At 44.9% G+C, this 13,381-nt stretch overlaps 1 protein-coding gene across 1 annotated transcript; it reads left to right on the forward strand.

Moving 5' to 3' along the window:
* Positions 1 to 398: 398 nt before the first annotated feature.
* Positions 399 to 2,079, forward strand: LOC127299944 (uncharacterized). Its single transcript, XM_051330006.2, has 3 exons — positions 399 to 673; positions 779 to 1,151; positions 1,788 to 2,079. The coding sequence occupies exons 1-3, from the start codon at positions 601 to 603 to the stop codon at positions 1,888 to 1,890; spliced, it is 549 nt and encodes a 182-aa protein (XP_051185966.1). The 5' UTR covers positions 399 to 600; the 3' UTR covers positions 1,891 to 2,079.
* Positions 2,080 to 13,381: the final 11,302 nt, after the last annotated feature.

Here is a 13,381-nt window from a genome sequence, read left to right on the forward strand (position 1 = left end):
TTTCCTTGGTGCTTAAACAAATAATTACTTCCTTCGTCCTAAATTATATATGTTGCATAATTTTTTTAGTTAAAATTACAAAAAAAAAAAAGAGTTTGATGAAATATGTATGAAAAAGTATGAACATCTATAATATTAAACTTACATTACGAGAGTCAACATTAACTATATTTCCATGATGTATGTATTGGATATTGCAAGGATTAATATGTGTGCCTTTATACACGGTTAAACTGTACACAATTAATTTGACTTTGACTAAAAGTTGAATACAACACATTTTGGAACCGACGGAGTAGATATTACTTTGGAAGAAAATAAACACTACTAGTAGATGTTTCTTCTTTTCTGTTGGTCTTGACGTGCGTTACAAACACGTACGTATAAATGGCTGGCTGGCCCTTACCACCTTGTCCTTATTTTAGCCAACTCACGCGACGAACAAGAAGAAACAAGGAGGCGATTGGCCGAAGGGGAATAATGATGGATTTGGCGGCAACAGAGCAAGAACAATAATCAGCCGCTGAATCCTTCCGATCGTCGTCTCCGTCGGTCATCTTCTCCGGCTCCGGTGGAATCGATCACACACAAGAAAGAAGGATGGACGAGCTTTCCAAGGAGCAGATCGCGGAGTTCCGGGAGGCCTTCAGCCTCTTCGACAAAGACGGCGACGGTACGTACAATCAATTCAATCCCTACCCCCATGTTCCTGAATCCTGATCCGATCAACCAATTCGTCGGGTTTCTCGGCCTCGATTTCAATAATGAACGCACGCAGGGACGATCACGACGAAGGAGCTGGGGACGGTGATGAAGTCGTTGGGGCAGCACCCGACGCAGCAGGAGCTACAGGACATGCTGGAGGAGGTGGACGCCGACGGCAGCGGCTCCATCGACTTCAACGAGTTCCTCTCCCTGGTGGCGCGGCAGATGCGAGGCGACGCCGACGCCGAGGAGGAGCTCCACGAGGCCTTCCGCGTCTTCGACAAGGACAACAACGGCGCCATCTCCCTCGACGAGCTCCGCACCGTCATGAAGAACCTCGGCGAGAAGCTCTCCGAGGACGAGCTCAACGAGATGCTCAAGGAGGCAGACGTCGACGGCGACGGACAGATCAACTACAAGGAGTTCGCTAAGGTCATGATGGCAAAGTGAGTTCCTTCCTAATGTTCCATTCTTCTCAACATTTCTATTACTGCAACGTTGATGGCTAGGTTGTTTGTTAATTTCCCACTCATCAAGCTAGAATCCTTCGTGAAACTTCAGCACTGCTGGCATTTCAACTATTTAACTCCTTTTTCCGAACCTGATATCGCCCCATTTTTCTCATCTCAAAATGGAAGAGAGCACCTACCAGTAAACCGTTTTCTGATCATCATGATTTTGCCCTTGTCACAAACAATAATAAAACATCAAAGTCACGATTTTATATTGTTTTAGTTGCGTGTGAAATTGTTATTTGTAGATGTACCTGCACGTCATGAAGTGTAGAGCCGAACAAAAAAGAACTTGCACTTTTAGGTGCAACCACTTAGATATTCATGTACTCAAATTTGACATGATTTTTAAAATATCCGTCTATCTATACAACATTTTGCAGACAAAACATCAATCTTCGCCAAATCATAATTGTTGTTTTCTATAGCTAGCCCCATTATCATGAAGTAATTAAACCTAGCTCTATAGTCACACGGCACTTGTCTAAGTAAATTTAACTGACAAAATAATATAGCGATAAATTTTAAGATGAATCTGATGAGCCTCTTCATCTCGATCTTGGCATGCAGACGGCGGCAAAATATGGAAGAAGATCATAGAGGTGGCAACCACGGCGGGTCAGATCACTCCAGCGGCGGCGGTGGTGGTTGCCCATCGTGTACGATTCTTTGAGAAATTCAGGGGCTTCTTTGGCTTTATAGTCTGGCTTATGACAGAACAAAGTTTTAAACATGTAAAACAACAAGCAAAACAAGACACCCGTGATTCATAGTTTAATGGGGAGAGAATATTATTACGTGTAGATTATTCATGAATCTTAGTTATGCTAAAAGATAGTGTGTCCATCTTCAGGGGCAAATATATCATGCAACTATCCGGTATGAAATGGTGCTAGCAAAATCTGCATGACATCCGAGGGAGCACGGACTGCACCTATGCCATATAACAAAGCGGCATAGCTCAATATCTATAGCATCCTTCGGTCCAATGTTCACAACAGAGCTTTCAACTTCTAGCGCTCCAGTTAAACTCGCACCACCTGCCTTTGGGGCTGCGCACGGCACCTGATGCATGTATGAACATGGGCTAAAAAAAATGTTATCATAAATGATGTTGTGAACTCACGAATTTAAAATGATTTTACTCTAAAAAATGACATCATAAATAATGTTCTCAAAATGCAGCCACTAGGGTTGACCACATTGCAATTTGGTAGAGTGATTTTTTTGGTTAGGTACACTGGAAACAACACTTAAAACTTAGCAAACACTTAGATTAATAGAGTGCTAATGAGTAAGTTTTGAAACTTGAACGGTAACATTCCTCTTTTTTCATTTTTCATGAAACATAACAAATGATCATATTGTTTTGAAAAGAAATGCATGGGTAAGTTTCAATTTAATAGGTATGTTGTCGAGGGTACTCCTCGGCAATGCCCTTCGATTGGAGCTTAGGGTTGATGGAATCCTGCAAGCTGACACGAGACATCGGTTTACAGACAAGCGGGGAGAGCGATTTACCCAGGTTCGGGGCCCTCGATGAGGTAAAACCCTTACGTCCTGCCTGTCTATTCTTGATTATGAAGATAATGGGTTACAATGGGGTGCCGAATAGTTCGGCTGAGATCCCGTCGAGAGGCTAAGCGCTGCGGCGACCTAGCTCTAGACTTTTGGTGGCTAAGGTTGCTAAGATTGATTGTGCCCCTCGGCAGCCCCTCTCCTGGCCTTTATATAGGGGGCCAGGTCTCAAGAGGTCTAACCGAGTACGACTAGGTTTACAGCAGTTTTGAATCTAATCTTCCCTTGTTCGGCTGCTTCCTTGTCTTGCCCATCAAGGAATCTTCTGGTGCGCCGTCCAGGTGATCCATCTTGCCTCCAAGTGCCTTCATGGGCCTCCAACTAGACAATATAGGATAGGGAAATGTCGGTTACCCAAAGGGTAATGCCCACGTCAGTAGCCCCCGAGTATCTAGCCGAACATAGTTCGGGTAGAGACTGAAACATGTCTCTTTCCAATGTTTTTCTCCTTGATTGTTCTTGTTCATCTTGAATCAGCATCATCTTCTTCTGTCGGGTGCGCGTCAGCGCTGCCGATGGGAGTAGCCCCCGAGTCTAGGTACGGATGCTTGTAATCCGTGCGTAGACTCAACTTGTACCACTCGAACGTTCTGCTCTGCCGAAGTTTTTCTGCAAGTCTTCATAGATCATCCGATATATTTTCCACATGCAACGGATGATGAGTAACGTGCCCAACTTTTGTTGGTTAACTGCCGATGGCAAAACAACGTTACCCTACACAGAATCAAGTCCCCGGGCATGATCCTGGAGTGCAAAAAAAGTTCTGTCGGGTGCGCGTCCAGCGTTCCCGATGGGAGTAGCCCCCGAGTCTGGGCACGGGTGCTTGCAACTGGGCGCAGACTTGCGCTAAGCAATCATCTTTTCCTTCATCTTTTTTCTTCGAGTCCTCATTCTGTCGGGTGCGCGTCCAGCGCTCCCGATGGGAGTAGCCCCCGAGTCTGGACGCAAGACCATCCGATGTTTTTTCATTTTTTCTTCGACTGCTCGCAAAAATCTCTATGACGTCACTGTTGACGTGCGGCTGTTGTGGTTTGATTGACAAGACATGACCTGATGGGCCCACCCTAGCTCTGCACGGGCAGTTTTTAGGACTTGACCAGTTCACGCGCGGCGACCGAGGCGTCTGATACGTCTCCGACGTATCGATAATTTCTTATGTTCCATGCCACATTATTGATGATATCTACATGTTTTATGCATACTTTATGTCATATTTATGCATTTTCTGGAACTAACCTATTAACAAGATGCCGAAGAGCCAGATGCTGTTTTCTGCTGTTTTTGGTTTCAGAAATCCTAGTAAGGAAATATTCTCGAAATTGGACGAAATCAACGCCCAGGGGCCTATTTTGCCACGAAGCTTCCAGAAGACCGGAGAGTCAACGAAGTGGGGCCACGAGGTGGCCAGGGGGTAGGACGGCGCGGCCCCACCCTTGGCCGCGCCGACCTGTCTCCTGGGCCCCTCGCGACGCCCCCTGACCTACCCTTCCGCCTACAAATAGCCTTCGTCGCGAAACCCCCAGTACCGAGAGCCACGATACGGAAAACCTTCCACAGACGCCGCCACCGCCAATCCCATCTCGGGGGATTCAGGAGATCGCCTCCGGCACCCTGCCGGAGAGGGGAATCATCTCCCGGAGGACTCTACGCCGCCATGGTCGCCTCCGGAGTGATGTGTGAGTAGTCTACCCCTGGACTATGGGACCATAGCAGTAGCTAGATGGTTGTCTTCTCCTCATTGTGCTTAATTGTCGGGTCTTGTGAGCTGCCGAACATGATCAAGATCATCTATCTGTAATTCTATATGTTGTGTTTGTTGGGATCCGATGAATAGAGAATACCATGTTATGTTGATTATCAATTTATATCTATGTGTTGTTTATGATCTTGCATGCTCTCCGTTATTAGTAGAGGCTCTGGCCAAGTTTTTGCTAGTAACTCCAAGAGGGGGTATTTATGCTCGATAGTGGGTTCATGTCTCCGTGAATCTGGGGGAGTGACAGAAACCTCTAAGGTTATGGATGTGCTGTTGCCACTAGGGATAAAACATTGATGCTATGTCCGAGGATGTAGTTATTGATTACATTACGCGCAATACTTAATGCAATTGTCTGTTGTTAGCAACTTAATACTGGAAGGGGTTTGGATGATAACCTGAAGGTGGACTTTTTAGGCATAGATGCATGCTGGATAGCGGTCTATGTACTTTGTCGTAATGCCCAATTAAATCTCACTATACTCATCATAATATGTATGTGCATGGTCATGCCCTCTCTATTTGTCAATTGCCCAACTGTAATTTGTTCACCCAACACGTTGTTTATCTTATGGGAGAGACACCTCTAGTGAACTGTGGACCCCGGTCCAATTCTCTATACTGAAATACAATCTACTGCAATACTTGTTCTACTGTTTTCTGCAAACAATCATCTTCCACACTATACATCTAATCCTTTGTTACAGCAAGCCGGTGAGATTGACAACCTCGCTGTTTCGTTGGGGCAAAGTACTTGGTTTGTGTTGTGCAGGTTCCACGTTGGCGCCGGAATCCCTGGTGTTGCGCCGCACTACATCTCGCCGCCATCAACCTTCAACGTGCTTCTTGACTCCTACTGGTTCGATGAACCTTGGTTCTTACTGAGGGAAACTTGCCGCTGTGCACATCACACCTTCCTCTTGGGGTTCCCAACGGACGCGTGTCGAACGGAAAGACAACACGTCAACCACGCGTATCAAGCAAAATTTCTGGCGCCGTTGCCGGGGAAATCAAGACACGCTGCAAGGGGAGTCTCCACATCGCAATCTCTTTACTTTGTTTTTGTCTTGCTTTACTTTATTTACTACTTTGTTTGCTGCACTAAAACAAAATCCAAAAAAATTAGTTGCTAGTTTTACTTTATTTACTGTCTTGCACTCTATATCAAAAACACAAAAAATTAGTTACTTGCATTTACTTCACTTATTTCAGCACGTTTCCTTTTAATTTTACCGTAAAAGACATGCCGGTAGGACGTGGGTCTATAATTGGGAGAAATAATATAGAAGAATTTTTCAATCATGTTAGTACCGTTGAAGATTTTGAAGATAGACACTTGGTAGAACTCGCTCCTACTTATGAAATTGCTGTTGCTGCTTTAGTTCGCATGTTGGAAACTAAATTTGTTAATCTCAATCCTATAATCCAACACATGTTTCTTACACCTGGTGATATGGAAGAAGGGGAAAAGAAAGATTTTGTTTTAGAAACCCTTCTTAGAGAATTTGGTGGTATAGCAAGAGAGGCTAGAAAGGACTTTATTAAATATAAGATGCTTGGTTCTTATACCAATTTTGTTAGTCTCCTTGAAAGGATGGATATGGATAGAATTAAGTATACTAATAATGTTAATGATGGTGGGGAGATCAAAGCACCAATACCATGTAAGCTTCTAGCGATGAATGACGCACTAGAAAATAACTATGCTTGGCTTGTTCCTGAAAATTTGTTTGATGAGAGTAGCAAGCCCAAGACTAATGAAAAGGGAGCCGCTAAAACTTATGTATCCAATATACTATGCATGGTTGAGAAAACTCCAAACCCCGCTGTAGATGCACCATCTCTTGATAATACTTGATACACACTTTCTGCGCCTAGCTGAAAGGCGTTAAAGAAAAGCGCTTATGGGAGACAACCCATATTTTTACTACAGTACTTTGTTTTATATTTGTGTCTTGGAAGTTGTTTACTACTGTAGCAACCTCTCCTTATCTTAGTTTAGTGTTTTGTTGTGCCAAGTAAAGTCGTTGATAGTAAGGTTCATACTAGATTTGGATTACTGCGCAGAATCAGATTTCTTTGCTGTCACGAATCTGGGCAAAATTCTCTGTAGGTAACTCATAAAATTATGCCAATTTACGTGAGTGATCCTCAGATATGTACGCAACTTTCATTCAATTTGAGCATTTTCATTTGAGCAAGTCTGGTGCCTCAATAAAATTTGTCTTTACGAACTGTTCTGTTTTGACAGATTCTGCATTTTATTTCGCATTGCCTGTTTTGCTATGCTTGATGGATTTTTCGATTCCATTAACTTTCAGTAGCTTTGTGCAATGTCCAGAAGTGTAAAGAATGATTATGTCACCTCTGAACATGTATATTTTGATTGTGCACTAACTCTCTAATGAGTTGTTTTGAGTTTGGTGTGGAGGAAGTTTTCAAGGATCAAGAGAGGGAGATGATACAACATGATCAAGGAGAGTGAAAGCTCTAAGCTTGGGGATGCCCCGGTGGTTCATCCCTGCATATATCAAGAAGACTCAAGCGTCTAAACTTGGGGATGCCCAAGGCATCCCCTTCTTCATCGACAACATTATCAGGTTCCTCCCCTGAAACTATATTTTTATTCCATCACATCTTATGTGCTTTGCTTGGAGCGTCGGTTTGTTTTTGTTTTTGTTTTGTTTGAATAAAATGGATCCTAGCATTCTTTGTGTGGGAGAGAGACACGCTCCGCTGTTGCATATGGACAAATATGTCCTTAGGCTTTACTCATAATATTCATGGCGAAGTTTCTTCTTCGTTAAATTGTTATATGGTTGGAATTGGAAAATGCTACATGTAGTAATTTGCTAAAATGTCTTGGATAATGTGATATTTGGCAATTGTTGTGCTCATGTTTAAGCTCTTGCATCATATACTTTGCACCCATTAATCAAGAAATACATAGAGCATGCTAAAATTTGGTTTGCATATTTGGTCTCTCTAAGGTCTAGATAATTTCTAGTATTGAGTTTGAACAACAAGGAAGACGGTGTAGAGTCTTATAATGTTTACAATATGTCTTTTATGTGAGTTTTGCTGCACCGCTTCATCCTTGTGTTTATTTCAAATAACCTTGATAGCCTAAACCTTGTATCGAGAGGGAATACTTCTCATGTATCCAAAATACTTGAGCCAACCACTATGCCATTTATGTCCACCATACCTACCTACTACATGGTATTTCTCCGCCATTCCAAAGTAAATTGCTTGAGTGCTACCTTTAAACAATTCAAAATTTATCACCTCTGATTTGTGTCAATGTTTTATAGCTCATGAGGAAGTATGTGGTGTTTATCTTTCAATCTTGTTGGGCAACTTTCACCAATGGACTAGTGGCTTCATCCGCTTATCCAATAATTTTGCAAAAAGAGCTGGCAATGGGATTCCCAGTCCCAAATTAATTAACAAAAAAATAGACACTCCTCCATGGTATGTGATTGTTGGACGGCACCCGAAGGATTCGGTTAGCCATGGCTTGAGAAAGCAAAGGTGGGGAGGAGTGTCATCTAAATAAAACTAAAATAAAAAGGCACTCCTTCATGGTATGAGATTGTTGGCAGGCACCCGAGGATTCGGTTAGCCATGGTTTGTGAAAGAAAGGTTGGAAGGAGTGCCACACAAAAAAAAAAAAAATGGGAGCCGCTCTTTGAAGGTTTGTCTGGCAAGGGGGTTAGAGTACCCACTACCATTCGTTGACAACAACAAACACCTCTCAAAATTTTACTTTTATTGCTCTCTATATGTTTTCAAAATCAAAGCTCTAGCACAAATATAGCAATCGATGCTTTCCTCTTTGAAGGACCATTCTTTTACTTTTATTGTTGAGTCAATTCACCTATCTCTCTCCACCTCAAGAAGCAAACACTTATGTGAACTGTGCATTGATTCCTACATACTTGCATATTGCACTTGTTATATTACTTTACATTGACAATATCCATGAGATATACATGTTATAAGTTGAAAGCAACCGCTGAAACTTCATCTTCCTTTGTGTTGCTTCAATACCTCTACTATGAATTATTGCTTTATGAGTTAACTCTTATGCAAGACTTATTGATGCTTGTCTTGAAGTACTATTCATGAAAAGTCTTTGCTTTATGATTCATTTGTTTACTCATGTCATATACATTGTTTTGATCGCTGCATTCATTACATATGCTTACAATAGTATGATCAAGGTTATGATGGCATGTCACTCCAGAAATTATCTTTGTTTATCGTTTACCTGCTCGGGACGAGCAGAAACTAAGCTTGGGGATGCTGATACATCTCCGACGTATCGATAATTTCTTATGTTCCATGCCACATTATTGATGATATCTACATGTTTTATGCATACTTTATGTCATATTTATACATTTTCTGGAACTAACCTATTAACAAGATGCCGAAGAGCCAGTTGCTGTTTTCTGCTGTTTTTGGTTTCAGAAATCCTAGTAAGGAAATATTCTCGGAATTGGACAAAATCAACGCCCAGGGGCCTATTTTGCCACGAAGCTTCCAGAAGACCGGAGAGTCAACGAAGTGGGGCCACGAGGTGGCCAGGGGGTAGGGCGGCGCGGCCCCACCCTTGGCCGCGCCGACCTGTCTCCTGGGCCCCTCGCGACGCCCCCTGACCTACCCTTCCGCCTACAAATAGCCTTCGTCGCGAAACCCCCAGTACCGAGAGCCACGATACGGAAAACCTTCCAGAGACACCGCCGCCGCCAATCCCATCTCGGGGGATTCAGTAGATCGCCTCCGGTACCCTGCCGGAGAGGGGAATCATCTCCCGGAGGACTCTACGCCGCCATGGTCGCCTCCGGAGTGATGTGTGAGTAGTCTACCCCTGGACTATGGGACCATAGCAGTAGCTAGATGGTTGTCTTCTCCTCATTGTGCTTAATTGTCGGGTCTTGTGAGCTGCCGAACATGATCAAAATCATCTATCTGTAATTCTATATGTTGTGTTTGTTGGGATCCGATGAATAGAGAATACCATGTTATGTTGATTATCAATTTATATCTATGTGTTGTTTATGATCTTGCATGCTCTCCGTTATTAGTAGAGGCTCTGGCCAAGTTTTTGCTAGTAACTCCAAGAGGGGGTATTTATGCTCGATAGTGGGTTCATGTCTCCGTGAATCTGGGGGAGTGACAGAAACCTCTAAGGTTATGGATGTGCTGTTGCCACTAGGGATAAAACATTGATGCTATGTCCGAGGATGTAGTTATTGATTACATTACGCGCAATACTTAATGCAATTGTCTATTGTTAGCAACTTAATACTGGAAGGGGTTCGGATGATAACCTGAAGGTCGACTTTTTAGGCATAGATGCATGCTGGATAGCGGTCTATGTACTTTGTCGTAATGCCCAATTAAATCTCACTATACTCATCATAATATGTATGTGCATGGTCATGCCCTCTCTATTTGTCAATTGCCCAACTGTAATTTGTTCACCCAACATGCTATTTATCTTATGGGAGAGACACCTCTAGTGAACTGTGGACCCCGGTCCAATTCTCTATACTGAAATACAATCTACTGCAATACTTGTTCTACTGTTTTCTGCAAACAATCATCTTCCACACTATACATCTAATCCTTTGTTACAGCAAGCCGGTGAGATTGACAACCTCGCTGTTTCGTTGGGGCAAAGTACTTGGTTTGTGTTGTGCAGGTTCCACGTTGGCGCCGGAATCCCTGGTGTTGCGCTGCACTACATCTCGCCGCCATCAACCTTCAACGTGCTTCTTGACTCCTACTGGTTCGATAAACCTTGGTTCTTACTGAGGGAAACTTGCCGCTGTGCGCATCACACCTTCCTCTTGGGGTTCCCAACGGACGCGTGTCGAACGGAAAGACAACACGTCAACCACGCGCATCAGCGTCTCCTCGATTTTCGCACAACATGGGAATAATGGGCCACCGGTTCCATTCTTTCTTCAAGCGCCACGTGTACAGCCAGATCCGCTCCACCTCCCACGACGCCTGTGGAGTTATGGCCACGATCTCGCACAGATTCTTACGGCATAAATAGAGGGCCTCCTCGTTTTTACCTTTCACACCTCTTACTGCTCATCTTCTCGCTCAAGCCCTCCTGCTTCCTCTGTTTCTTCGTCAGAAGTTCCGCACGCCATGGGCAATAATAAGAGCGCCAGCACCTCGGACGCGGCCAAAGTCAGCCGCGATTGGAGTGCCTCCGCCATTTCCAACCGCGACGTCAACAAGCTGCGCGCCCTCGGCTTCATCTCCGCATCTGAGGACGACATTCGTATTCCAGGTGCGGTTTCTCGCCCAAGGCCCCCAAAGGGCTTCACCGTCATGTTTGTTGCCTTCTTGTTCCGCGGTCTCTCTCTTCCGGCCCACGAGTTCCTTCGCTCCCTTCTTTTCTTCTACGGGATCCAGCTCTGGCAGCTGACCCCAAACTCCATTCTCCATGTCTCCATCTTCATCACCGTTTGCGAGGCCTTCCTTGGCATTGACCCTCACTGGGGTCTTTGGAGGAAGATCTTCTACGTGAAGAGTCACAACGATAGCAATGGCCCCCCCCGTCGTCGGTGGCGTTGGCTTTGTCGTTAGGAAGGAGGTCGACTACTTCGACTATCCAATGAAGGAATCCGTCCAGGGCTGGCTCAACAAGTGGTTTTATCTGCGAGATCCCGTGGTGCCTGGGCGGCGTTCGAATCTTCCTCCCTTTGAAGACGTCCTGATAGCTCACCAGAAGAAGTCCTGGAAAAACGCCCTTTCTCCCGAAGAGAGGGCGACAGCCGACAAGCTGTTTGAGCAGATCATCGTCGTGAAGAATACGGGAGGCTTGACGATGTGCGGCACTGAAGTAGTTTCAGTGTTTTTGCAACGTCGAGTGCAGCCTCTCATGTCTCGACCCCACCAGTTATGGCTTTATACTGGCAAATGCGACAAGTCAAGGATCATCTCTGCCGACCTGTCGGCAGACGAACTTCGAGACGAGGTTCGCCGCTTGACGTGCCTCAGTATGAAGGAGACCATTGTTTTGAAATCGGCTCGCTCCCCTTATGACTTTGATCATCTCCCGACTGAGGTATTCTTTGCTGCTACTTGCTTGCTTTCATCTCTTTTTTCCTCGTTGTGCTTTACGAACTTCCTTTTTCTCTTCTTGATAGGCCTCCTTCGTCGTTCAATGCTATCCTCCCACACCGGAAAGCGGCGTGGAACCAGAGGATGATGATGACAATTCCGAAGGGACCGAGGACGTCCAGCAGGTCTTTGAGGACAGCGATGTCCAGGAGGACGACACTGTCGAGGAGGCTGCTTTTACCAGGAGCAAGCGTCGCTTGCAGATAGACGAGGATTTTATCACGACGGCTGAATCTAGTCCCAGCGACCAAGATAATGATGCCGTTGGAGCTTCTCCGCCTTCTCCTGCCGACAAGGGGCCGTCAGGCTTCTTTGCTGCCGAAGATGACCTGGAACTGTGAGCATCTTTACTCCTTCGTAATTTGACCTTTGTCATTTTGTATGCTACTCATTCTTTTTTCTCAAGTAGCTCTGATGATGATCATGTTCCTCTCGCAAAGAGGGCTAAATTATCTATTGAGAGAACGACATCAGCTAAAGAGCCGAATCCTTCTCCTGCCAAGTCGACGCCTCCCACGAGGACGGCCGTGGAGAAAATTCCAGTGTCGAAGGTTATTCCTCCTAGCGACGCTCCTACTTCGTCGGCTGCTCGCGACCACGTAAGTTTTTACTCTTCCTTGTTTTGCTGAATTTTCTTCATGTCAACCGAGCCTTCTTGAATTCCCTTGCTGCAGCCGATTTATGCCACAGTCGATGTTGTGGTAGATTTCACTGAGCAGTTTACTCGACTGGAGGCTGAAAATGCCCAGCTTCGGAAGACTGTCAAGTCTTTGGCTGACCAAGTGCTGGAGGCCAACAAGCTTGCCACCGACGCCAAGAAAGAAAATGCCTCGCTGAAGGAGGAGCTGTCGAAGCTGAGGCAGCAGATGAAGGATGAACAGGACGCCAGGCGTGCGGCAGCGGTTGCAGTCGATAAAAAGGAAGGTGTCCTCCGCGAATCCATCAAGGATTTATTGGGTAAAATTCTCTACACATAGTTTCTTTCTTGGTTTTTCCTTACTGGCTACTGATATGTCCTTCTTTCAGAGGCTGCCAATATAACCGTCACTCGACGCCATCAGCTTCGGGAGGACACCACATCCGATGCCCTGTCGCTCGCTGCCGAGTCTAATGTCCAAGTCCTTGGGCTTCTGCGAAAGACTAGAGGAGCATTGTCGAGGCTGTACTCGATGATCTTCCCGAAGATGAAGCAGGACAAGACCCTTGGCGAGATGGCGGATGCTTTTCTTGTTGATTCTTCCGAGCCTGTGGAGGTATTGAAACGCTGTTCTCGATTGTTTGGGGCGGTTCTTACTTTCCAGCTGCTAATGGGTCATGGGATGGGGTCTGACTTGGAGAAGTTATCTAAGGCATTGCCTGTGGATGACGACAACCATTTAGTCGACCTTGAACCATTCAAAAAATCGGCAGTGACTTGTGCCAATCAACTCCTAAAGTTGGTAGACGAAGCACAAGCCAAGCCTACTCCTGAAGCTGCCCCTGGCTCATCGTCAGCGCCTCCTTGAGCTTGTTGCTTCATTAATTGTAAATAAGACCAATCTTAATTTGACTTAGTCCTATTTTATTTCGGCTCTGTTGCTGATTCGAACAACCTTTTGGATGTAACATATATGACACGCGCTCCCGATGGGAGTTTTATGTTAATGTCGTTCTGAATCGAAGATTGTACTGCAGATTC

Source organism: Lolium perenne, chromosome 5, assembly GCF_019359855.2.
Source record: "Lolium perenne isolate Kyuss_39 chromosome 5, Kyuss_2.0, whole genome shotgun sequence".
Classification (NCBI taxonomy): Eukaryota; Viridiplantae; Streptophyta; class Magnoliopsida; order Poales; family Poaceae; genus Lolium; species Lolium perenne.

What these genes read in the sequence shown, in the direction of transcription:
- LOC127299944 (XM_051330006.2), top strand. Translation starts at nt 601, where the DNA reads ATGGACGAGCTTTCCAAGGAGCAGATCGCGGAGTTCCGGGAGGCCTTC. An exon ending in CTTCGACAAAGACGGCGACG is followed by an intron (nt 674 to 778) that starts GTACGTACAATC and finishes GAACGCACGCAG; the next exon opens with GGACGATCACGACGAAGGAG. An exon ending in GCTAAGGTCATGATGGCAAA is followed by an intron (nt 1,152 to 1,787) that starts GTGAGTTCCTTC and finishes CTTGGCATGCAG; the next exon opens with ACGGCGGCAAAATATGGAAG.